General features: G+C 34.4%; 3 protein-coding genes across 4 annotated transcripts; 1 reads left to right on the forward strand and 2 right to left on the reverse strand.

The window, feature by feature from the left end:
• Positions 1-657: 657 nt before the first annotated feature.
• On the reverse strand, positions 658-3,300 carry LOC140984710 (uncharacterized). Its single transcript, XM_073452266.1, has 2 exons — positions 3,071-3,300; positions 658-2,851 (listed from the first exon to the last, which is right to left on the reverse strand). The coding sequence occupies exon 2, from the start codon at positions 2,849-2,851 to the stop codon at positions 998-1,000; it is 1,854 nt and encodes a 617-aa protein (XP_073308367.1). The 5' UTR covers positions 3,071-3,300; the 3' UTR covers positions 658-997.
• Positions 3,301-11,826: 8,526 nt separating this feature from the next.
• Positions 11,827-15,052, forward strand: LOC140984312 (uncharacterized protein At5g19025). Its single transcript, XM_073451623.1, has 2 exons — positions 11,827-12,649; positions 14,649-15,052. The coding sequence occupies exons 1-2, from the start codon at positions 11,976-11,978 to the stop codon at positions 14,683-14,685; spliced, it is 711 nt and encodes a 236-aa protein (XP_073307724.1). The 5' UTR covers positions 11,827-11,975; the 3' UTR covers positions 14,686-15,052.
• Positions 15,053-15,495: 443 nt separating this feature from the next.
• Positions 15,496-23,719, reverse strand: LOC140984311 (mediator of RNA polymerase II transcription subunit 33A-like). Of its 2 annotated transcripts, XM_073451621.1 has the most exons (12): positions 23,121-23,719; positions 21,732-21,842; positions 20,751-21,098; positions 20,035-20,354; positions 19,850-19,941; positions 19,123-19,474; positions 18,687-18,897; positions 18,362-18,476; positions 18,128-18,289; positions 17,201-17,861; positions 16,897-17,103; positions 15,496-16,768 (listed from the first exon to the last, which is right to left on the reverse strand). In XM_073451621.1, exons 1-12 carry the CDS (start codon positions 23,399-23,401, stop codon positions 15,648-15,650), a joined length of 3,981 nt encoding a protein of 1,326 aa, XP_073307722.1. In that variant the 5' UTR covers positions 23,402-23,719; the 3' UTR covers positions 15,496-15,647. The 2 variants fall into 2 exon arrangements, with proteins under 2 accessions (XP_073307722.1, XP_073307723.1); XM_073451622.1 differs by having other exon boundaries at positions 20,751-20,989; positions 21,732-23,300.
• Positions 23,720-27,606: the final 3,887 nt, after the last annotated feature.

Raw genomic sequence — 27,606 nt, forward strand, 5'->3', positions numbered from 1 at the left:
CCGCATATTGAGTCTAATTTCACAACTTTAGAAAATTAAATTGAATATTTACACGGAAATTATAAACTTTGAAATTTTTGTGCCAACTTCTCCCAATATGTAGGAAAAGTACATGTTAAACATAATTTTCAATACTTCGCTCTAAATTCTATTAAGTATTAATGTTATAATTGTTACAAGAACAATTGTGGGAAATTTACTTCCTAGAAATAATAAAATTTCCATCGGTAGTGTACATATAATGATGCAATGATTAAATGTAATCTTGGGCTCTGTTCTTGGTCAATTCTCAACTACGACTTTCTATTATTACATTTTTTACCATCAGGGAAGTTGGAATAATAAGATTAATTAGCATTAATCAGTCATTTTCTAATTATATCAAACGGAGGTGGCAGGACCCACATCCACTGCTAGCGATCGAGATCAACACATGATGAATCTATCGGAACAATAATGAATGGATTGACCCCGTGATGCAGTACATAACATGCAAGTATTACGTTATGTTGTGCATGCAATCCAACCATGGGATCTCCATTTTCTTTTCTCCCACCGACAAAACATATGCATATATTAAATTTCATATTTATCTTTATTAAATCACTTAAGAAATTGTGAACTGGACATATTAATAACAGACATAGAAATCGAATGTAGAAAATGAAATATATATATATATTGGATAACCGAAAAAGGAAATACAGGGGGTGATCAACAAAACCCCCGACATATATATAGCAATCCTCTATTGCGTATGCTTTACATATAAGGTTTTGGATCCAAAATGGACTGAATAACTCTGCATATTTGGCCTTTTTCAGAACAGCCATCCTCTTCCTTTGAGCTAAAAAATCTGATCAATTGTATTGCACCAACCGATGCCAATCTCAGCCAACTTCAGCATCGTCCAATACCATCGAACCCTGCCAGCATGTTTCCACGTATCACGACAACAAATTTGTATGTGCCTACTCTATGTAGTTGGTTGCCACTCTTACGCGACGCAAAGAGCGTTGATCAGCACATGACCGAGCATGAGGTCGACAAAGTATTGGTGGCCAATCTGGCCATCCCTCCATTTCGCTTTCAACGGGGCACGCCCGTAGTGCACCCCATCATTGCACCGGTTGTCGTAGTGCCACGGGTACGTCATGTCAAAATGGTCGATTACTCGATCAAGAATTTTATATTTCCTTAACTTATCCAATACCACCCCATTGTAAGCCTCCATTTTACTAGGATTAAATGCCATGCTTCTAGCATATCCACCAGTTGTCACCGTTGTCCTGTAAATAATTTCAGGCGGCACCAGCCCTCGTTTCCGCACTCCCTCCATTACCTCAGCCCAAAATGCAGCCGCATAATCGGCCCCCTTGATGAAATTCCTAAGATTAGGCCAATACACACCGTCATGTAAACCTGAATTCATGATCATGGTGTCCGGAACTACATCTTCAGAAAAGTACCCCTTCAGTTTTTCTCGGTACTCCTCGTTGATTAAGGAATTTAAGCCTTGATAGTTACCGGTATGGTTATGGTGACCGTTGAAAATACTGGTGAATCGGACCATTTGGGATGGATTTCTTGGATTGGAAATATTCATATCAAATAATCTTGGAACGGTAGGGACATCTTGCACATCTAAAATGAAGTGAAGGATATTACGTATCGTGTCACAATGATTCGAGTCACCCCACCAGAAAATCCAGCGTTGGTTCAGACAATTCCATGCTTCATCGCTCATAAACAACTTGAACGAACAATGTGACGAATATATCCAACCATTACTCTCCAATGCTCCCAATGGACCATCACACCAAGGATGCTGGCATGGAAAACTTGGTTCCTGGCATCTATACCGGCCATCCCTGCTAATTGGGCAGCTAACGTTCCTGGCATGTCGAGTCCATCGACCAGACCAAACATCCGTCATGTAATCTTTCTTCTGGCATTGGCTTATTTCTGGCAGCTGGGACGTGGATCTAAGGAATCTGATCGGAACTGCACGAAGAACCCTATCAAATACAAATCTTGGAGGTGAAGACTTCAATCCTTCATAATGCCTGAACAATAGGATAATAGTTAGATTGTAATCCCCTGAAAAATCAGGATGGACTTGAAGGGAAAATGTATATGTTCCATTTCCATTATCCTTCACCGGAGGCCTAGCCTTCCATGTTTCACCAGAGAGGTCAATTTCAAAATAATCACCACCGGAACAAAGTTGCTTCCCTGAATCATCTATTGACTGGAAAACGAACTCATGTATATCTCCAGTTGATAACTCAAAACTTTCAAAACCATCCAAATTAAAAATCTTAATATCCACTGCTCTTGAGTCCTTACATGGCTCACCCCCTGGAGCTAACCACTTAGCAAGAAGATTGGATGAATAATTTGCTTCCAATTCAGCGGAAACCCAAGGTATAATCCTAGGAGATAAGGGGGTACTCACAACTTTGTCCTCCATGGAATTGGACAAATTTGCTGAAGTTTGTGGGGTATAACTAGAGAAATTTGGTTGGTTTCTTGACAAAATAAGTGACTCCGAAGAAATATCAGGTTCAAGATGTTTCTGTTCTTGTGCTGAACTTTGGTGGGTGATGTTCAAATCAATCTGATAAAGATTTTTAGAGCTAAAATCTTCATGGGACTGAGACAAGTTTTCAGAGTCGTTAACTGTCAACACAAGAATATCCTTCTGCAAAGAGCTACTCATATTCAAGCCATCAATCCCCCAAACTATCGAGATACCAAGAAACACTCCGACCGTCAAAATCTTTAACCACCAATGAATAATGGGGCTTTGCCTCAAAACTAATGAAAAGTTTGCTGCTTTCTCCGGCATCTGAGAAGAAAGCATTCAAACAAAAAGCCAAATATTACAAACCTGTAAAAAAAATCTAACAAAAATTTTTAACAAAGCAACCCCATAAAATTCTTCGTAATAACAAAAGAAAAGGAACCTTTTCGTTGCAAATAGATTAGACACATGCTTCATCAAATATTCCGTAAACCGACGGTGTTTTCTTGAATAAATAGAAGAATGTTCCAACACAAAACTTACCGCACGCGTTTTTCTTCAATTTCTTGAAAAAATCCAAGTTCTTCTTCAAGCCCTTCTCAAGTGGACATGAACTACCTTTCCCTCGTAAGCCAAAAAAATATTTGTGTAATATTCACAATGGTGTATGTATAGGCCTAGGTATTTGAACTTTGAAGTCGAACAGCTAGAAGAGATTGGGAAAGAAGAGAGTCCCAGCCATCTACGATTGCAATAATAATATATAAAAATAAATTACAATATAGGGAATAAAAAGAGAATGGAAACTGGAAGCAGTGGTCTAATTTCAACGAGCTTAGTTTTTCTTGGAGTTTCCAGTGAAATTACAATGAGGTCCTCCATAATTTTTTAAACACCGACAGTGGATCGGGGAAGTTGAGTAATGATTGATAAGGGTATTGTCGTATTTTCGTTATCAGGTATGCATGCCAGCCGCAGGACATGGTGCCACATGCTCATAGATATAACTTTTTTATTTACCATCATTTCCGTTATTATTATATTATATTTTATTTTATATTATGTAAATAATTAGAAAATATTTCTCTAAAAAAAATATTTAGGAATTTTTAAATATTTATTAAGTACATTATTTCTCGGAGTTCTTTTGTTATATTAATGACCTTAGTCTAAATAATTATTCACATAAAATATAAACTCAATTTCTAGTCATCATCTCCTTCTTTATCAAATTATAACCTGAATAATAAACAATATCAAATTCGAGTGAAAATTACAATTTTTTCTAAGTCAATTTTATGAGACATATATTTCATCTCATTCGATCTATAAAAAAAAAAAATTTGGTCAAAAATATTATTTTTTCTTAGGCAAAAACTTGTGTGAGACGGTCTCACGGGTCGTATTTTGTGAGAGATATATCTTATTTGGGTCATCCATGAAAAATTAATACTTTTTATGCTAAGAGTATTACTTTTTATTGTGAATATCAATAAGATTGACCCGTCTCACAGATAAAAATTCGTGAGACTGTTTCACAAGATACATACTATTCTTTTTATTGTAGGTATAAATCGGATTGACACGTGTAATAGAAGACATCCTCCAAATTACAAATTTTTTTTTAAAATCTAAAAAATACAATAATTAATACTTTTATAATATTAAATGTGTGATTGTGATGTTTTTAACTATAAATCCCCGACAGATGAGCTAGGCATTGTCAATAGGAATAAGACAAAAACTTGTGTGAGACAGTCTCACGGGTCGTATTTGTGAGACGGGTCTCTTATTTGGGTCATCCATGAAAAATAAATACTTTTTATGCTAAGAGTATTACTTTTTATTGTGAATATGGGTTGGGTTGATCCGTCTCACATATTAAGATCCGTAAGACGGTCTCACATGAGACTCACTCTAGTATTAAATATAAAATAGGAAAGCATGGAGCAAATTTCAAAGATTTGTTTCGATGCCACCGCCCTATTAGTGTCTATTTTGACAGATTTTTCCTGGTATTTGGTCCGACTAGAAAACAAAGGTCAAACATTCTCTTTCAAGAATTTACCCAATTATTTTTTATTTGTAAGAAAGTGGTTACCCAAAAAAATTAACCCATATGTCATTAGCAATTAAAACTTTTAATAATTGGATTGTTAATTTTTCCACACAAATACCCAAAAAAAATTAACCCATATGTCATTAGCAATTAAAACTTTTAATAATTGGATTGTTAATTTTTCCACACAAAATCACATTAAATTTAATTTAATGTGATTTTCGTATTTACTTTCCTTATATTTTATCAATTTGGAATTTATATATATTTTTTATATTATAATTTTAAGACAGAAATAAATGTCAAATATAACAACGGAAATTAAATGAAAAAACTCAGTATTAATTATACCTACGTATTATCATCTGTAAAAGTTGTATTATTGACGTCCCCATTAGATGGAGTAATTAATAAATAAGAATTTTCAAGTTTATTATTTATAATACTTGTACATTTTTTGGGTTTATTTATAAAATCCGAAATCCTCGATTTAAGATTTTATATATTATTCTTATAATCAATATGATGTTTCCAGATGCTAATAAATTGGGGTTATTTAAACTTGCTCGGATTATATATATATATATATATATATATGTTTCTTTAGCTGGAAAAACATTACACATGACGACCGCTTGGCATTAATTATAAGCTTTAAACAACCCGTTGGCAGGAAAATGAGTTAAATGAGGGGGTACACGTTTCCAGTTTCTGGCAAATAAAAAACGTATGATGATGCCTGTGTTGGATAAAGAGCGTTGAATGAAAAAAAATAGTGAGAGTTGTCCCAAATTGAAAAAGTATGACAAGTTTATCTCTCTTATAAGCTCTAAGTTGAGCTAAAAGTTTGGGCTTCAAGGGATACCAGAAGTTTTTATAAGGAGAAGACGTCTGATAGGCTGTGTCTCGGTGAAACGTGTGCGGGAGACCAACTCGATCCGACAATATTAATCTTTTTGGATCAAATTTATTTAGAAAATAAATTTTGTTAACAGAAGCACTCATGTTGGTGCACGCCAGAAACGCTCTATAGCAATGTCACATATTTATTATTATTATTTTTATGACGATAAAATTTTTTGCTCTATATTTTTTAATATACAATAGATAAATCTTATATTAACATACGACTGATGAGATAAATTGTATTAAAAAAATTTTATGCAACAGCTTTGTCCGAAAAAATATTGATTGAATATGAAATTTATGATAATTGAATAAGGCCATTTATCCACTTAACCAACTCGGAGACGACAAAAGTAACATACTTATATATACAACATAGACACATGCATATACAAGTATGTATACATCTCATATTTACTAAAATCATCGAATTTTTTATAGAATATACGATATTAATTGTATATTAATCTACTGATTCACTATTTGATTAAAAAAAATTATTACAATCGTTGTCGTATCATTATTTATTTACAGAATGTGTTTAAACGTCTTTTTTTAGTGGTTAAAGTTAATTTAAGTTGTTTTTAATATAACATGTCCTTTTTCTTTTGGAACAACAACGGATCACCCAACTTCTTAATTAAGATTGTAGTTGGAATTCACATTTTTTTTCGAATAAAGTTGACCACAATTTCCCGGTGACTAATTTTTATTTGAATCAAGAAAACGACATTCAAATGATTATTTTTAGCAATTAGAATCAAATGCACTCCACAAAATTAATATTATATGGTTCGACTCATTCGAATCCAATTTTAGGAAATTTGATACATTTCACCATTTATTTATAAAGTTTCCTTTGAATATAATATGTTGGATCAATTTTATTTATCTAGGCTTATATGTTAATAATTATGTATTGTGGGTTTTCGGTTAAGTTAAGTCTAAAATAAAGTAATCGACTAATGTTTCGGGTTATTAGACTTTAATATATTTAAAGGTTGTTGACTTTAATATATACAGACATAAATGTCATTTTTTTAAATGATGAGCTAACATAAAAATATTAAAAGATAATGATAGACATTATCTATATATGAGTCGTGATCTTAGGTTGTGTCCAATCGCGTTCCTTATTTTATCTCGTTAAGAAAATAGTTGTGGAGATGAAACTAAAAATTATTTCAAAGAAAGAACGCATAGATCTGAAACATTAAAACATATTCTATAGCATCCAGGATTATGGTTTCATACACGGTTTTGTTTAAGTTTTAGTCAAATCTTTATTGATTTAGCATGATATATTTTGTAATTTATATGAATTTTCCTTAACATAATAATTGTACATGTAATGATTACATATGAATATTGAACAATAAACCAATACAAAAAAATATTAATAAAACCAGTGATTTTGGGCCTCAATCCTCAAAGAAACCGACCAGTCCAATAAAAACAGCTATTTATTTATTTTTAATTTTTGTAAAAAATTATATTAATTACAAATTATATTATTTATTGTGTACATAAAAATAAAAAGTATAATATTTTAAATTGATGATAGGAAAAAAATATCAAATTAAAGGGTAGAAATGTAATATTACACATCTTAATATTAACTAATCATTGAATCTTATGAATTATTCCATGTAATCGACTCCATTTCACTCTTGGATAGACGACTCTTAAAAAAAAGTGAATTACTGAATGATAATAAAAATGAATTTTTTTTTCTATTTTAAAAATAAACTAATCAATCTCAAATTAAAAAATAAATAATTACAATAATGTCACTAATTTAAAAAGATGGGGAAATAAAAAAAATGTTAGAAATATATATAAGTCGAAAATTAATATAAGTCAAGAACTAAAAAATAAACTTCAGATTGCATATAGAATACGTATTTCCAATGATATTTGTCTTCCTAGCAAAGAAGCATGGTAATGCAAGTTCTCAAAATGTATTGCACCATTGACTTTGATGGGTACAAGCTTAATATAATTATTTAATCCGACTCGATTAATTATTTGTTGGATTAATAAGAATAAGCCCAATTTAATAAACGGGAAATTGGACTTAACTCCCCAGCCGTCGTTTTTTTTTGTGTTCAGTCCCTGGGTACTTTTTTAGTACCACATTTTCACATGAAGTGTACCACATTTCCACATGAAGTGTACCACAATTTGTATGACATAGTACCACAATTTTGTGGGTAGGGAGTGAACCCAAATAAATGTTTTGGTTGGGGATTTTTCACCAACTTCCCATTTAATAAACCTAATTCAATTAATTATTTGTTTAGTTTTAACATTATTGAGTCCCGGAATTTGGATGGTGCTTGCGAAATCCCAAGCCTATTAAGCACTCCCAAAAATATATAAATAGGAAAACTCCCAAACAATTTGGGGGAGGCTATCATTTTTATAAAAGCTCTTTAGTTATTTGAGTTTTCTTTGAACTGCTTACTGGTCTGAGCGTCTATGCCGAGAACCTTTCCGGCGTCCATTTAACGAGTGTTCGTGACGCAGATGACGCCCTACAAATTAACTGTATATTGTTTACGTGGATCTGTTTACCAGTCAGGTGAGCTCATTTACCGGCCAAGTGGATCAGTTTACTAACCAGTCGGATCTCGCGTCCGTAGTCTACGCGACTCGTTAATTTGAGTTGTATCAGACATATCTATACGTAGACACACACGTGTATGCGTTTAGTTCGATTCTGTTTATTTACACTCCTAATCTCTATTAATAATTTGGACAATTATTTAGATTTTTTAAAATTATAAAAAAGAAAATAACAATCGATTTGGTGACCACAAGTCCAACCGTCAAAATTTTCACTCATCAATCCAAACTCCGATGGATAAATTGGGTCTTCCCAAATAATATGGGCTTTCTGACTGCTCAAAATGTTGGATCCTTAGTCATGTTGGGCATGGGCTCACTATTCACTTTTATATTATATTTAAGCTATGGTCATAATAGGAATAATCTTATAATATTATGTTTATTTGTTTTTTTTATACCTTGTACTAATTCGTAAAAATAATTAATATTTAATTAATTTAGCCTTTAAAATATTATTATTTTTAAAAAATAAAAGATGTATTCACTATTCAATTTTATCTACTCATACTATTATTTCTATAATACGTCGGTCTCTTGTAAGACGGATCGATTCGATCCATGTCTAGAGTTAAATTAATATTTTTGGACTAAAAAACGTGTTTTAATGAGTTGAGTCGGATATGATACTCGTCTCACAAAAATGACTCGTTAGTTGGTCTCATAGAACTTTTTGTGTTAATTTCAAGCAACTTCTGCATAAATCATTGTAAGACTATCATCATTAACAACAAAATTAATATTTCTAGTATCAAACTTTCTTGAAAAATATTTATAAGGCATATATATTTTTATGTTGAATAATGTCTGCGTGAAATGTTTAGAAATTATATCAAAATAGAAAAAAAAATATAATAAACTTTTATGTTATTTATTATATCATCGTTTAAAATTTCAGAAATATACTTAAAGATACAAGAATATTTTATCAGATATGGTAGGTATACATCAATTACAAATTTATTAAAATGATGTTTATTATATTTTTTAGTTGAATAAAGATGAAATATTTTTGTAATCATACCCATGTTCAAAGGTGGCGGATAGACATATCGGTGTCATTAAAATATATATATAGCATAGATATATTTNAGCCTTAAAGTATAACACACATTAATCAAGCAATGTATTTTTAAAATTTGAATTTAGCGTCTGACACGAAGTCATGTACTCGCGCTCGGAGTAGGGGTGTCAATCGGGTTGGGTGGGTCGGGTTTCGGGTCAACCCGCGAAATTTTTTAATTTTTTTCCCAACCCGAACCCGAAGCAACCCGAAAACCCCCAACCCGAACACGAACCCGTCTAACCCGACTCAATCCGTCTAACCCACCTAACCCGAATTTTTTTAATTTTTTTTTNTATTAATCTATCCTTATTTAATATACTCAACCAAACGGAGCCTTAAAGTATAACACACATTAATCAAGCAATGTATTTTTAAAATTTGAATTTAGCGTCTGACACGAAGTCATGTACTCGCGCTCGGAGTAGGGGTGTCAATCGGGTTGGGTGGGTCGGGTTTCGGGTCAACCCGCGAAATTTTTTAATTTTTTTCCCAACCCGAACCCGAAGCAACCCGAAAACCCCCAACCCGAACACGAACCCGTCTAACCCGACTCAATCCGTCTAACCCACCTAACCCGAATTTTTTTGAATTTTTTTTTAAAAATTAATGAAAAAATTCGAAAAAATAAAAAATAATAGTAATATTTTAATTTAAACACATAATAACAAAATTTTCGATTTAAATTTGAAAGTTTAATGGTAGAAAATTAAAAGTATATTTACTAAATTAAATAAACAATTGTTAAAAAAATAAAAAAAATAAAAATAAATATTAAATGATGAAAATTTATCATATAAATATACAATAAATTTTGTTCAAACATACAATATATAAAAATATAGGTAATATTTTCAAAAAAAAACGTTTTCGTGCCAACCCGCGACCCAACCCGAAACCCGTCTAACCTAGTACCAACCCGAACCCACCCAACCCGAACCCGAAAAACCCCAACCCGAACCTGATTTTTTTCGTGTTGGGTCGTGTCGGGTTGACGGGTCGTGTCGCATTTTGACACCCCTAGCTCGGAGTGAGTATATACTATATAAGTTGACTATTTATTAGAAGTAGAGGTGATATATTGTATCGAAAACTATATATTATATCGTATAAAAAAATTATGATATAAAAAAATATATTTTGGAAATGTACCGAACATTCGGTATATTGAGGTTTGGCGTACCAAAATTGTCGATATATATAATTAGCATATTAATTATATCCAAATTTTGCGGTATATCGAGATTTCGGTAAAATATTGATATATATCGTTTTATACGAAATCTTTTTTACATTTTTTCATTACATTTCACTGTACTAAATGTCAAATACAACAACGGAAATGAAATGAAAAAACTCGTTATTATATCTTATTGTAATATTCAGTATAGTTGAAAATTTCGATAAATTCATTATTTTTCGATATAATAACCTCAATATATAGAAAATTTTGACATTTTTCCACTCTAATTAAGTTACATAAATACGAACCAAATTTGCATAAATTTTATTATCAGTTACTGTGATTGGCCAACAACATATATTTTTTTAACTGTCTTATGAAATTGATCTGTGATATTGGAGTTTTGTGTTTTCTAATAGCATAATCCATCACATTTAATTCACATGCATTTATTTTATGGAATGCATTCAATGCCACACATCAATTCTTCGTGCTCGTTTTATTAAATTATATGACATGTAGGTTGTTCATGTCTATGTTTGATGTGAATAAAAAGGGTTAGTTTTAAAAATGACTCTCATCAAATATTACACCCAAATAAAAATTATCACCGCATCCTATAGAATCATTAATACTTTAAGTCATAGTTTGTTACACATGATAGGATTAACATGTGATATATAATAGAAAGATAAGTTAAGAATAAATAAAATGTAGGATATTATATTTAATGTTTAGTATGATTTTAATAAGAGTGATTAAATTTATATATTAGATCGTAATGACAAAATTAACCTATCATAATAAATTTTATAATTTCAAAGTTGTTGCTTGAGTTCATATTTCTTATCTATTCATGCGTCGACAGTGCTTGCATGTTTTATTTATTTTTACCTAATTTTATATATTATATAATATGATAATCGAGCCCTTGATATTGTGAGTCAAGTCAAATATCAATTTTTAAGGTTAATCGAGTGATACTAATAATTTTTTTGAGATTTATAAAAATCATTTATATAATTATCTCGAGTTCATTTATATAATTATAATATTATATAATATATAAAAATAAAATAAAAATATTTATTTGATGGGGCGGTAAAATGAGAGAACGATATGGTTTAAGATTTTTATATATTGAGGGCAATTAAGTCATTTGTGGTGTTTTTTTATCATTAGATTAAAATTATCACATGTCATAAAAGGGATACATTATCCTTATATAAAACTATTTATCACGGGCCCATGATATTATCATGTTCTTCTAAAAAGGTACCAAACGTGGGATAAAAAGAATTATTTATCAATCCCTCTCTTATCTCATGTACCAAACTATTATATATTAATATTACTGTTAATTCAAATATGTAATCCTTAGTATTACTGTTAATTCACTGCAAGATCAAACAAAATATTATGTATTTAAATTGCATGCACTGTGTAATAAATACGAACGTGTGTGTGTGTGTTGTGCAGCCACTTTAACTTGCGCACCCCCAATAGGCTGCTAACTTGCGCACCTCCACTCGCTCCACCTGAAAAAGAAGGAATACCCCCTCCCGGCCACTCCCCATTTCCGCCGCCCCTGGACCTGTTTTTCACTAACATGCGCCATCACCTCCTCAACTCCACCATTATGCCTCCTTCTTCCTCCCTGAAAAGACCCACCTCCCCCAATCCCCACCCACAACCACACCTCAATTCAGCGAACTGCACACCCCTCTGCAGACACTCTCCCTCCGCCACCCTCGACATCCTCATCTTCATCCTCGTGATTTTCTCCGGCGCTTTTCTAATCATCTCCTATTTTTCTTATATTTTCCAATCACTGTCACTTATCCTCCCCCCTTTGCCCACTATAATTTCACACTTCCGTTACCATCTAACCTCCAACCCGCAATCCCAATTAGTTTTTTTCGCATTGTTTCTGATATCTTTTGTTATTTTTGTTGTTTTATTTGAGATCTGTTGTGGGCACAGATCAAGAAAATGTGGAAAGATTGGCTGTAAAGGGTTGAAGAAGGCGATGGAATTTGATTTGCAGCTGCAAGGCGAGGACTTGTTGCGGATGGGAAACGGGAATAAGGCAGTTAAAGAGGTTAATGAATTGCCCTGGAAAGGGGGCACCGGGGATAACCCTGATTATGAGTGTTTGCGTGCTGAATTGAGGAAGATGGCCCCGCCTAACGGGCGAGCTGTGCTGTTTTTTCGCGCAAAATGTGGGTGTCCGGTTGCTAAACTCGAGGGATGGGGTCCTAAGCGTGGGCGGAGACACAAGAAGTGAGTGGAATCTTTGTTGTGTTGAATTTTTTATTGGAATAAGAATGGATATATTTTTCTAGACTGTGGCATTGTTTGATTGTGATATTGACAAAGCAACTCAAATGGAAAATTGTGTATTTTGGATTGATTTTATCAACATTTTTTTTGTATAAGGGCGTCGGTTGTTATTGATTGTATTTTTGTTCATTTGTTAGAGTCTTGGGTCATCAAACTTGTGAATTACATGCACTCTAGTAAATTTATGTAGTTAAGCCAATGTGATAAAAGATACCCAAATATGTAGATGATCTTTGTCCGTTGTCTCCTGCTCTTTGACTTTACAGGTTTAGCAATGGTACGGTTATTTATGCTAACATGATGTCTGTTCTGTTATAACTATGATAAGGATAGGAAATTTTTGTTCCTCTCAGCAGATTGTCTCCTGTTGAGATGTAGAGATAGGGAGTTTGTATGAGATGCTTGATGCCTGTTATTTTGGGGAGGAATATATGAGAATGACACAGCAGTTGCATTTTTCCAGTGCATAATAAAATTGACTGTATTAGACTTTAGGCTGCTACCGAATCTTGTTAAGTCGAGAAAACAACCTGCAAAAGATCTCTAGGGCCTAGGCTGTGCTGTACTAGTGCATATTTTGATCAACTCGCTCATTGTGATTTTATTTTTTTCATGCTACAATAGGATTGTTATTTTGATTAATGGAGCCCATTCCTATTGTGTAACATTTGCTGCATGGAAGTATCTGACAATTAATTTATGGAGCATTCTTCAGTGATTTAGTTTGCCACAAGGTTGAATTTGATTTTTGGGAAAATGAGATTTCTAATATGTATAAACATGATTGGTGGATGATGATTGTGAAAGATTATGTTAATTTTATTTTTTATTGATTTGATGTCAAAGACATTATATAGTCCGTCCATTCTTACTTCAGAGAAGCCCAAGGATTCTATGCTTAATTTCTTGTTTCTGAGAAACCTGAGGATTCCTTACTTAATTTCTTGTTTCATTCGTTATATTATTCTGTGCCAGAATCGTATGTTGGATTGCTCCTTAGGCTTCGCTGTTATTATTGTGTTGGAGTTTCTTTAAATGATAATGGGCATGGTTGCAAGCTTGTGTTGGAGTACGGATTTAGCTATTTAAGTCTGTAGGAGATATTGTCTTTTGAGGTGTACATCTGTGAGTCTATTTTCTGTTTCATGATGTTTGATTTGCTTCCACCATGTCGTCATTTATAAAATTTATGGTTGTTTCAATTCTATGATACAAAGTTTCATATTTTTTGTTCGTCTTGGATTCGGGAACAGTATTACGTCATATCCTGGACTCGGGACGTGACACTCTTCTTCTTCTATTTATGTGGGACGGATATTCTAATGTTGAATGAAAGAGCTTTATATTTGTCTAATAACGTTGTTCCATCTGATTTGCATTTCCTTCTTCTACTTGGTTTATGTATAGTTGCCCACGTAACTGCCTTTGCTTGAACCTGATATATTGAAACTATCTCAAAGGAATCTTCCTCAATTTCATTTGGTGGACACTACCTTAACTAAATGCACTCGTTTACTCTTTAACTGTGGTTTCTTTAGAGGTTTTAACCATAGATTCATGCTAGCATAGTCTCCTCAGCATCATTTTCATATTTTTAGACTTTATACAAAAAGCAGAAAGAGGGAGGAGCAAAATAAAGAATGGGGAGATGAAAAGTGCTTGGGTAGTCAATCAAAAGTGGCATTACGTTGGTTCAAACAAAAAAAGTGGCATTACGTTGGTTCGAACAAAAAAAAGTAGCATTACGTTCACGTACCATGCATTTTCAGTTGTCTTTCACGTGCTCTTGTGCGGTTCTATTCTATCATTAGTTTTCTCCATAAATGTGCATAATATGTCATTTGCCACTCATATTTGATTTTCCTACCTTGTCAATTATTTCAAATTTCGTTTTTCCCTGCTGTTTTATACTTAACCTGTATTATCTGATGTATTTCAGAAGTCTGGTTCTTGCTGGTGGAGGAGATCATCACTGACTGTGGTGCGCATTTCTTTGGGACTCATCAACAGTTCCTTCTGTAGTCACTTGTTTCGTATGCATTCTGATTTCTGAATGACTGCATTGTTAGGAACAATTTTCTTTCAATATTGCACCACCATGACTCTTGCAGTTATCCACATCGGGGAACTTATATCTTCTCTGTACCGAACTAAGTGGGAATAAATAAAAGAAATTAGTTCAACAGAAATCTCAATTTTTTTTAATCTTTTGTAATATACATTGCTAATGCTTATTAATAATACATTGCCGGTACCGTTGATCTTCATACTTTAAGGATTGGGAACACAGTCCACATGTTATTGCACAATATTACCAAGAATTTCAATATGAAATATGTTTTAGTGTGATTTGGGTGCATGTTATGTACTTTAGGAGAATATTGCACATGATAGCTTTGCAATATCAGTTCTACGCATATCATCTACGCCTCGGATGTTATTTTCTGACACTCACAATTTCATGATTTATTTTCATGAGTAGGTCTCATCTAAGACGGTCTCTGGGTCGATCAGGTCCATACCTAGAATGAAAAATAATATTTTTTACACAAAGATTGGATCGGATATGAGATTCATCTTACAAAATTTATCCGTTAGACATTTTGATAAGAGATTTTGTGTATTTTCATTTCCTAAGTAAGTATGTGAAATTTTTATTAAGTCATTTAACCAGTTTACCCCCTTGCAAGAAATGGGAATCGACCTTATGATATAAACTATTATACTAATTGTAAAATGTAGTTAACCTGTTATTATTCAGCAGCTATTGTTAATGGTTAAGTGTATAATTATAACATTTAAAATTTTATGTAAAACTAACTGTCATGTCTTCAATCTTTTTACTACGTAGACAACTACAAATTATGCAGGCAACTATGTCCTAGAAAACAAGGACAATCAATTGCTACATGTATGGCCGACAAAATTTCAAATTTTATTATAAAAAGCTATTTTCAGTTTCTATGATAAGATCAGCAGCAGAGCCCATGGTATTTGCCCCACCAACTCCTAACAAAGCAAGAGCAAGCTCCTCCTCGCCCCGTCGTCTCAACCCCTTGCTCAGTCTCTTCAACAGCTCGACATTCACCTCTAGTATCCAGGTTGGTGTGCATCTCACCATCAAACTCATGAAACCAGATATGTAAGCATGCCAAGTAGCTGGATCACAGCCAAGTGAAATCTTTCCATCTAGAGCACTTGCCAGAAATTCCATGTGATTTCTAATAATGTTAGGTCGCCTCTTTGAAGCCGAAGATGATGAGGCCACACCCCAAGTAAATGCTCCACAAAGTACAGCCAAGTATGCCAACGCATACCCCCTGAGCATTGGAAGCGTTCCACATCCATTGCCTTTTTGCTCGGTACGGTGAATAGACATAAACCAAGAAGGGAGAGTTTCTTTAAATAATGACTGCACGAGCCCCAGCCCACCGGTTAAGAACATTATGGAAGCTCCAAGCCAAGCTGCGAGTTTTACCCTGGTTATGGCTGCAGCGAGTGAGGCATGCCCGTATTTCAATCCATTTGGTTTTTTCAGCCTTTCAGAACTATCACTCGAGATACCATTGGCTATGTCCTCCACAGTTTGCATCAGTAGTGAAACTATATTGTCTCGTAAAAACATGATGTCTCTAATTGAACGATAGACTCGTAAATAAAGAATCCCAGGAGCAACTGGAGAGATTCCACCGCTAAAATGAGATCCAAATCCATGACCAAGTAGTGATCCAATGCCACCATTATTCGAAATGCAGCTGCTGCTCAAACCAAGTGTGGCACTGAAGCAGCTTCTAAGTAGCTGAACAATGGCATCATTGCTATGAAGGAAAACAGTACGAGAAGCAGAAAATACTAGGAAATCACTCCAACGCTTAGCTTTTTGGGTCCATAAAGAAGCAACTATTGGCATGCATGGCCAAGGACAGCCAGCAGCAAGGTGCTCCAAAGCCGGACCAGCCAGATTCAGGAAACGTTGTGAGGCTTTATCAAGCTTATAGGTTATGGTTAGGCTCACAAATGCTGCCAAAGGCAATGGAAGTGCAGCTGGTGAACTTCCTCCTATAGAAGTGTAGCGAGTTATTGTAGAATGAGAAATAACAAAACAAAACTCAGACTATGTTCCAAAATTCTTAGTATACACAAAAACATTGGTATTTTAAAATAGGCCAGTCATAATAAAAGCAAACCTGCTGCAAGACTGGGGACATCGACACCCGTGGCAGCTAGTATTTTCTTTATCTGTTCCTCAACATTGGAGAAATTTGCTGCTGGACTCGGCCAATCTGTTCCATTCATGAAAACTGACTTCCAAACACCTCGAGTCACTTCAGCAGAGAAGTAACTTACGATAGTGGCCAAAGTAGCGGGAAGATAATCCGCCAAATCTTTCAGCCCTGTCGTGCAACCAGCATCAGGTGAGGTGAAATATAAACAAGATGTCACTTAAAAAAATAATTCGATAAGAACACGGAAGTTTATGGGGAGACAGACCCGTGCATAATTCACGGGGAGACAATCTTCCATGAGCGCAAGCAGTTAGAGCGGCATCTGCCACGAAAGGGACAGCTTCAAGGATATCCCAAGCTGGTATTTTAGGCCTCAGATAAGCATCTTCACTTCCAGTCCCACCGAAACTACTACTTCCAGATGTCGCAGTGTTCACAGACTGGTTTCTCGCACTGATTTTTTTATACATCATGTTTAGTAGTGTATCAACAGTATGGTGCACTGGTGTGCCATTGACAAGACCGGTGAGAGGTGAAGCTATACAGGCCAGATGTTGCCTATACCACACTTTGAGTTTAGGAAATGAATCAACGAATATTGGTTTGGAGGACGTAGAACCAGCAACTTGTGCAAGTCTCCTTCGATTTGGATCCTTGAGTGAGTTTCCTGATGATACTAGGTAAGAATTCCGCACCAATAAAAGGTATTCAGGAGTGAGTTGGGATCCTACCGGAGGCACATCTCCAACACCATACTCTATAGGAGGGTGATTAAATCTCCATAGCTTTAGAAGAAGAGCAAATGCATTTGAAAATACGGCATGAACAGAAATTTCTTCTCCTGTGACCATGTTCCAGGAGATATCAGGCACGCATGAGCCAAAAACCTCACATATTGTCATCAACGAACCAGCAAGCTCTGGCACCTGTCAGAAGTTAATATTTTTGCTAAGGTTTCACTGATTCTAATGCTCACTCATCATCACACCCAATAATATCAATTGTATTGAGAAATGATAATTCGGAGTTCCTGGAAGGCATCAAATTAGAATATTCATGCTTTCACATACATGACATCACTGGTACATATTTAAACATTTATTCCTGATTTATTTTAAAAAATAATCATAACAAAAAAACTAGTTTCTCATGTTTATGGGAGAAACTTTTAACTACGTGTGAGTAAACATACCAATCCATGGAGAGAGAAAATCTGGACACAGTCAACTGGTGCTATTCCCACAAGGAGAACATTGAGCATGGGAGCATAATCAGTCAAATAGCTTTCATTCCCAGAATAGTTGACAGGGACTGGTGGTGAAAGTAGTTTGGTAATAAAGTAAAGCGTGTGTTCCTGCACACGGGTATAAGCTGTTAGAATGTTAGGAAATTAAGATAAAAACTTAAATAACAAATGTTTAACTACCTGAACATTCCATCCACGACTCAAGGTCGCCCCACAAAGAATACTAGCAGCAGCTATCCTTTCATCAGTGGATCCTTTAACCGCAATCTCGAAGACTTTATTAATTTCTGCAAAGCTTCCACCATATCCATGAGCTAGTATTCAGTTGCTTTTCTCTTGGATAAATAATAACAGTTACTGAGTAATATTAAGCATATTGATCCTAAATAAGGCTGTCAAAGACAGATTTTGCTTTCAAACTTATGTTCGTGAGATATTGCATTGACAGTCCAGTTTTTCAGCAGAAGCGAATAGCATTTTGACTGATTATACTTTGATACAATACCTTGAAGCAGGAGTTGAGACTAAAGCATCGATCATCACTGGGGTGAGAGCCGTCCCTTTCATAAATGCTGACCACCCAGTCAACTGAGTGGGAATAGTATGTGGTAGTTGGTTGATGTGCACATCTACATAGCCCGGCCAGAAATAAGCCGATGTGTCCAAAAGATTTCTGGCTACGCAAGTGTCAACAATTAAATGATATAGGCTACCAGCTGCAGGATAGGACTAGGATAAATCAGTACCACACCATAAAAAAATTAGAGAAATCAACTGTTCCAGCACTAAGCTAATTAGTAGGTTGAAAACTTCTTGATAATTAAGGATTACAACACTCAATAAGTCATTTTTGATAAACTATATGAAAAACGCACATCCTCGGACGACATAAGACACATCACAGGCCTTGAATCTTAAAGAGATTAAAAAAAAAAACTCACAACAATTAATCGGTGTATCTGATGTGGTGATGCAATCATGATGTGCAGTTCCAACATCGATGCCAGATACAAACAACATTGCTTTAGCAGCAGCCTGATTGGCAGCAGGAATGACCGACTTAGGCGGGGCTAGCAAGCTTTGATAATTATGCAGATTCTGTAGACTTAATACCAAATCGGTACGACGCTTATTAGAAACTTGTTGTTTCCTTCCCATACCACTATTTGATTCATTTGTTGCCACACTTTCCTCTTCCTCGACAAGATCAGCAACCACAAGTGTTGTGACAGACAATAACATGCACAAGCGGGTATTTAGTCGGGGTACAGGTCCTTCAATGGGATCCCTCTCCTAAAAGTTAAGATCCAACTCAATCAGCAACAAAAACAATGTTGAAGAATCACAACAAGAGCATCTAAAGTTCACTAAAGCCAGAAAATTACACCCACTGTATCGAGACATCCCCTATCAGCATGATAGTGTTAGTTCTTTTGATTGCAAAGAGAACAAGATCAAGTACAAATCTGTAAAACGGCAGTATATACTTTCACACAAGCACAGAACTGTGGAAACCACGCTAAAGAAGTGTCTAGTCATAAACAAGTACCCTAGCTAACATATGTTACACATGTCACGGACTTGTAAACATCCTCTAAAAGGTTTACTGGAAAACATTCCCCAAAAACATAAGCTAAACAGTCAAAGTCCAAGTGATTTATTCCTCACCCGCTGGACAAGGCGTAGGGCGGCCATCCAAAGTCCAAGAAATATTTCATGCCACGAGGTGGCATTAATTGCTTGAAGGGACTTAACTAAACCTGAAAAGGTGAATACCAAATTACAAAAGCTCTACATAAATCTTTTAGTTTATTTGGAACTGAAAAAATAAGACCAATGGACGGTGACTTTACCAGTAATGATTTCAATGGCACTTGTTGCGTTAACTCCTGAACCATCCATTGCATCTTCAAAGAATAGATCCAGAGGAAGCCAAAGTCCAGACCGACTAGTACCAAGACAGAGACCAGCAAAAGCAGACAGAGGCCTGGATTGCATCATGAGGTGAGACTGAATAAATGAACATACTTGAAAATGTGGAGACATAATTTTGCTAGTATCTGATGTTAACAGCAGAAGAATCTCCATGGTACTGGATTTCGAATTTCTCAAAGCTGATGAATTTGTTACAAGCAGCTGCACTCGCCAGGTAAAGCTTTCCCACTGTTTGGACCTGATAGAGACAGATTATTGAAACAGTTGCCCAAATAAATCTAATAACTAGACTATGGACACACGATAAAATGACAGCCGTACATAAAAAAGAACAAAAAAAAAAAAAAAAAAAAAAAAAAAAAAAAAAAAAAAAAAGCGCTCAATATCAAGGTTTCTTGTTATAGTCCCAGACAACTGGTTGTAATGATTTATATAATTTATTTTCAATTGATGTATCAAACTCCAAATGAGACACTTCGATACCGAGTATAAATACTTTAATATAGAGTTGATGTGATGGGGGCAAAGTTAAAAACTCAAATCAAGTTACTTCAACTCAGGCACACAACAAAAAATGAACCACTCCAAGCACACAAATTTGGAAATGAAATTTTATAAGCACTAAAATCCTGACATGTTTTGACGTGCCAAGTAAAGTATCCTGGAAGTTGTCTTGTTTTGCAGAAACTGCCCAATCAGCTCAATGACCATGATGGAATTAATAGCTTGTAAACTCTGTCTATGTTCTTTCCTTTTCTCATCATGCATATTATCAACATCTAAATCCATATCTTGAGGTTTAACTGGCCATCTAGAGTTGTTCTCTGGCGTAAGTTCCAGTAATCCTTCATCATCCAGTGTAGCGTCAACCAACTGCCAAACAAGGGAAAACACAAAGAGAACCAAGAGAGTTCCAGATTCATTTGTTTGCATATCAAGTATCTCGGAAAAATGAAGTATTTCGTCTAAAGAATTCATGGTCCTGCATGTTAGAATTGGGCAGCAAATACATCAGAAACTCGGATCACATCATCAAACATATGGATTAAGTAGAAATTGCATGGAAACATAATGAACGACCAAACAATGTTGTAGCAATTTCATAGTTCCAGTGTAAGTAAGCTGTTTGTGTCATGACATGAAAAGCATTATGTGAGATTCGATGTTTCCAAACAGCTTAATATGCGATATTTATACAAGGAAAATCTTCATTATAATTCTCGTTGGTCAAAGGCAGTAATATTGGAATGTGGTAAAGAGCAATTTTGATGGGGACTATTTGCACACCTGTTTTCTTACTAAGAAGTTGTAAGTTGACTTCTTTGCTTTGTAATTGTCCTACTTTTGCAAGCTCACACGTACCAGTTTGTTATATAGAAGATGTACATATACAATTTAGTTATACATTTGCCTACAATATGTCATTTAAGTGATAAAGGCACTTGACTGGCAAGCATAGAGATTCGAGGATAAATTGATATCGAGGATGATAAATTATAATAGAAATCAAGTAATCTCTTCTTAAACTTAGAGTTACTGATTCACGTGATTGGTTGAAATCTAAGTACTCAGGAAACGAAAAACAATTCAATGCAATTAAATATCAGGTACTCACTTCTGATGGTTTGGCAAATCTGTGTTTTCCTTCAGTGAGAAAGCATGTAATTTAAGGAGTTCCAGATAAAGCCTGAATGCTGTTGGACAGGACCGGCGACAAGAAACTGCCCTGTTCACCGATTAAGATACAATGAAAGTAATGAACCACCACATTCAGGATATAAACAAACGGAAAATATGTTCATAAAGCTCTCCATCATGTTTCACATTATAATGGAACTCATAGACCCCAGAGACCCGAGATCACATTATCAGTGCCAAGACGTGCACAAAACTGTCTATTTTAATACTCAAAGCAAATTGTTGCTTTCTTTGATATTAAAATACATTGCAAACATTGTGAATTCATTTGAGGATCCAGCTCAAACATGCAGGTGATAAATTAGAAAGCTACCTCACTATCCAAGAAGTAAAGCAACCGATATAGTACGAACAAAAACACATTAATAGTGAAACTTAGGCAGAGAAAATCTAGATTCACTATTCTTACGAACACTGCAAGCATTTTTGCTCTATAATAAATGTGCATATGTAAAACAAAAGGAGAAAAGAAATCAACGGTGACTTCTTGTTAGAATACTTAAATGACAAGATGATTTTTCTGCGCCAATTAAGAGCATTTTCAACACAAGAAAATTTATGCCACCCCGGGAAAAATTCTGTACTTATATAAAGGCAAGATAATTAACATAACCACTGCCTTAGAAGTTACAAGATTGTTGAAGGAAACAGAAGATATGGTATTAGGAAGTAAAGCTGATTCCTAGAAAAAAATGCACAATGAATACCGAGAATTTACAAAAACAAACAGGGATCCTGAACACATCATCAATAGTACTGTTCGCAACTTGGCATTCGGCAACTTTCTTCAAATGTCGTCAACAATTTGCTAGTGGAATCCACCACTTAGTAGAAACTGATTCTATTATACAGGGAGTAACGCACATCTTGTTCAAAACAAAAAGTATTAATGGCCCCACATGATTTGTATTTTATTTCAGATGTTCGAGCGACCATCTTGTAGAAAAAAGCACCGGGAGTTCTACTACAGGTATGTAGCATAGAATCACCCGTAGAAACCAGCCATACATCAGTAACGAGAAAGTTTATTGAAAAGAAAGAGTTGCTATAGAAATCTCCATCACAGATCAATCATCCAAAAGAGGTAAATGTAATAACGGAACAGACTTACAAGATTGATATCAATAGAGATTAGATCATATAACAATTCAATGTGATACACCTCCTTCAGACAAACAGAGGTCGGAGTATCAAGATCCAAATGTAATAAAGATTGAAACTTTGCTAAAAAAACACATGGAACAGAGTACACAAAAATAAGATTTAAAAAAAAGGTGTCCGAAGTAAGAAACAAATTAATGAGGACCTCGTTGAGAGGAGACCAAGAACAAGTAAGGGAGGCACAAGCTTCAGCGCCAAAGCTTTTTCCAAGATCTTCCATGCAGTCGGCACGTTGTTCTCCCAAAAAATGTGGGACACTAAAAGGTCAGCAAGTTCAATAGAAGGTAAAGAGATTCCAACAGAGGTCAGATTCGAGGACACCTGCGCGGCCCATAACAATGGGTCCCCGCCCTTTTCTTGTGCCACCTTTGTTAGCTCCAGAACAGTGTCCCATGTACTGCAGTTCCACCGGGTCGTCACCTCCATTGTTAAAGCACAACTTTTTTCATCGCTTTATGTTGAGCTGAGTTTTTTTTATCCACAAAAACTGAGTGCGTATGCACGTATATTTTGAGGTAAACAACCGGCAAACTTGAAGATTGATGCAATGTGATTGGAATCAAATGCGAAAGCCAAACTGATCAAGGGCAGGCTTCAGACCTAACAGGAAAAATGTAGATGGAAAAAGAGAACAAGAGCTGGTGGATATAGAGACTGAGCAATTTGCGTTGGTTCAGTTGGTGTATGGTGGTTGCGTTGCTTACTGTTGTATTTAGCGTAGGCGGAGGATATTATTCTCTCCTGGTTCCCTATTTATTGCAGTGTTAGGAATTAATTATTGCACATCTGTTTATTTAGAAACGTCAAACTTGTCCGTAAATTATTTATAATTTATCTACTCATAATTTTTCGTGAATTTTTAAGTTAATAATATTTATCTTTTCTTTTCAATAAAATAAAAGCAAAAACTTGTGTGAGACGGTCTCACGGGTCGTATTTTGTGAGACGGATATCTTATTTGGGTCATCCATGAAAAAATATTACTTTTTATGTTAAGATTATTATTTTTTATTGTGAATATTAGTAGAGTTGACTCATCTCATAGATAAAGATTCGTGAGATCGGCTCACGAGAGGACTACTCTAAAATAAAATGTTATTTCCTTCACAATATAATACAATGGGTAATACGAGGATCCATCATTTAGATTTATATTTCTATGATTTTTCATGTTGATATGACAATAGAAATCAGCAGGTAAAAATATATCTATATTTATACTTTATTATATATAATAAGAGTTCTTTTTTTAAAAAAAAAATTATTTCAAAAGTTCAAATTTAAAATAACTTCTTATATAAGTTACGAATGATGATTAAAGGAGAACAAATGAGAATTAAGCAAACGAAAGGTGCAATCAACCAGAAAATTTAAATTATATATTGTCAATTAATCCAACATAAAGATAGTTTGATTATAATTTTGGGAGTATGTCTTTTATGAGACCGTCTCATGAATCTATGTTCATGAGACGAGTCGACCCGACTTATATATACCATAGAAAACAATATTTTTGACATAAAAAAAATATTTTCTCGTGAGTTGAGTCAAGTTAGAGATCTGTTACATAAAATTGATCCATGACACTGTCTGATTTTTTGTGTGTAATTTTGAAAGAAATGTGAGACAGCAACACTATGCCCCCACCATCAAAATCAAGGATAATAGTATCCTTTCAGTCGTATAATTTGGGGTTGTTCCATTATTAGAAAATTGATTAGGAATTAATTAAAACCTCAATTAGTCTCTAATCGACCCAATTCTGAATACCATCAATTTTTTTTTGGGTTTTCAAGAAATAGAGAGAGTGGTTAGGGTTAGGTGGAGATGAAGACATTTTGAAATCCTCCATCAAAAGTTGGTCCTTGCATGATAGTGCTTTAGGTATGTATCATTACAAAGTTTCTCTTTTTTATTAATTAATATTAATTTTTAAAAATAATAAGTTTATGTTTTTGTTACAACTTATTTCCAGTGAAGCAAAACTATTATTTTATGGTGTGGCAGCTTTTTATTGTTGTTTTTAAAGAAGTCCATATCATGGGATTGGTTGGTGAGCCATAGTAATTTAGTAAATGTTTTTGGTAAATGGTAATTGTGATTATTTATAACTTTTTTTCCCTAAAATCAACATGATACACACACTCATATACATATAACTTTCAAGTTTTCATTAGCTCTAGAACAATGTCTTTTTTTTAATTTATTTATCAAAATAAGAAAATTTCCAAACTTAGTATAAAAAATTTTCAGTGAAAGCATGCTCGTTTTCAAATTCAAATCTTATACGGTTCATCTTACCAAGTATTTTGTTGAAATAAATAGTTTTTTTTAATGATATAACTCTCAGCAGCTACTCTGTAACGCGCATGCATCAGATAAATATTGGGTTAATGCAGTAACATATAAATCACGTTAGTCAGATAAACTAAATATCAAAACTTCTTTGAGTATTATTATTTACTTACGTTCGGACTATGTCAATAGTAAGAATAACTATGGTCCTTTCTCTCGTCCTTTTTAAGGAAATGCTTCATGAGAATTTCTTTGGGTGAAATTTTTAGTTCGTCTACTCGCATATATACATACATACCGACTATCCTTTGAAGAGGTCCGAGTTGGTAAGATTCATTTGATCGTTGATGTCACATACTTTTAAACTAGTCAAAGAAATTTGTTAAATTTAGAGAAATGGTTGGATATCTTCGATTTTTACGTAGATACAATCTTCATTGAACGTGATATCGATTTCTAATATCTTTTTCTCTCGATAATTAAACTTTTCCCCATACGACGCATTTAGTAATTAAAATAACACGAGTAACTAGCTAATTAATTAAAGGATAAATCGGCAAGATTCTATCAGATTAGGACATAACACCTCACGTTCTTGTCTGGTATACGAAATCCATGATTTAAATATAGTGAAAAAACAGCGCAAAAAGTGGTATTAGGAGCAAACAAATGACATGAAGATTCAGGCAATGCACCAGCAGAAGTGGGGGGCATATTTCAACACTAACCGCCTTCCACAAATTTAAATCTTCTAGCATTATGATATGATCGAACCTACAATATTGATTCGATACCCTTGCATGATTCATAATCGGATGTGATACTAAATTTCGCCGACGATTCTAAGTAACATCGGATTAAAAAAAACCTGTTTATTTATACTTGCGAGTAACAAGAAAAAATACTACAATTTCGACATTAATAATCTATTTGATCGAGCCGACAATTAAACTCTTTGTCCTAAACAAGATCTAACATTAATCAATATTTTGAGATAATATCGTTACAAATATGAGAATCCACAAATCCTCTGTAAATTTATTTTTCATGTTTAAAGATTTATTATAGAAAACGAACTGTTTTATATATCTAGAAGTTTAAAAGAAGCCAAATTTTTTGGTTTATGAAGAATTATTTTCTAAATATTTTTCTAATAACAATTTCTACATCCAAATATCAACTTTTTTCAAAGAAGAAAAGAAAAGAAAACGAACCAAGGTAATTTGGCCACTCTAGAGTAATAGTATCAAATACATTTTCTCAGTTTAGCCCATATTATTCTGTAGATAAATCCTCTTAACTTTTTGCTTATCCCAAGCCCACACAACCACCCCAAATGGAAAATAATATCGAACTTAAACTGCCCAGTTAACTTTTGATCATAGGCTGACATGAAGGCAGACAGAAAGATATGGATAGATGAGAGGACAGAAGATAAGAAGAGAGGTGGTGTGAAGCGACAGAGAGATAAATAAATAGCTTGTGTGTGAGTTAAAAGTTTTAAAAATCCATCCAAATCTTTGGGTTGAACCAAATATCATTTTTGACAATTTATAGTTATACCTTAAGCTTTAATGTTTGTATGTTAATGATTCCATAAAATTATTAAAAATCTATTAAAAATTTAAATACCTCTAGACTTTTATAGAGTTTTTAAACCGAAAATTGGCCTTCAGTTCCCAGCCGTCGTTTTTTTTTGTGTTAAGTCCCTGGGTACTTTTTTTGTAAGGACCGTGTATCGTATTATCGTAAATCATGTGTGATTATCGATAATTTATGAAATTGTCATGTGATTATGTATATGATGTATATCATGACAATGAAATTGAGAAAATAAGTATTGAATATGAATGGACGTTGTAAGAGCTCGAGTGGAGAAGCCGGACGCCAATATAGTACAAAATTAATATTTTGTACAGAATGTGTGGCGCCCGGGCGGTAGAAAATGACCGCCCGAGCGCCAAGGTAGAAATTTTAGTGCTCGGGCAGAACCTGCGGCGCCCGAGCGGTAACTTTTGACCGCTCGAGCGCGGCACAAATGTAACTCGGGGACAGAATGTCTCGCGCTCGGGCGCGAGAATTCTACCGCCCGAGCGCCGAAGCGGTGGAGATAAGTACGAGGTTTCTTCTTCTTATTTCTTCATTTCATTTCAGAAGTTTCGAGAGATACGAGAGATTTCGATTTTCCTTCGTCCGAATCGACTTCGAAACACTGTCTAAACGCGAAACAAATTATATATTTGTGATCGTCACGTCGAGGGCTTCCGACTGAGGTAATTTTCTTCGAGTTCCAGCAGTTCTAAATATCAAAGTGCTGGAATAGCGTGTATTTGAAG

Source organism: Primulina huaijiensis, chromosome 9, assembly GCF_012295235.1.
Source record: "Primulina huaijiensis isolate GDHJ02 chromosome 9, ASM1229523v2, whole genome shotgun sequence".
Classification (NCBI taxonomy): domain Eukaryota; kingdom Viridiplantae; phylum Streptophyta; class Magnoliopsida; order Lamiales; family Gesneriaceae; genus Primulina; species Primulina huaijiensis.

Bases quoted from the DNA above. Each gene is read 5' to 3' on its own strand.
- LOC140984312 (XM_073451623.1), top strand. From the start codon at position 11,976: ATGCGCCATCACCTCCTCAACTCCACCATTATGCCTCCTTCTTCCTCC. The intron at 12,650-14,648 runs GTGAGTGGAATC...GATGTATTTCAG, and splicing joins CGTGGGCGGAGACACAAGAA to AAGTCTGGTTCTTGCTGGTG.
- LOC140984311 (XM_073451621.1), bottom strand. From the start codon at position 23,401: ATGGAGGTGACGACCCGGTGGAACTGCAGTACATGGGACACTGTTCTG. The intron at 19,942-20,034 runs GTAAAGTCACCG...TCACCTTTTCAG, and splicing joins TGCCATTGAAATCATTACTG to GTTTAGTTAAGTCCCTTCAA. The intron at 19,475-19,849 runs GTGAGGAATAAA...CTTAACTTTTAG, and splicing joins CCCTACGCCTTGTCCAGCGG to GAGAGGGATCCCATTGAAGG.
- LOC140984710 (XM_073452266.1), bottom strand. From the start codon at position 2,851: ATGCCGGAGAAAGCAGCAAACTTTTCATTAGTTTTGAGGCAAAGCCCC.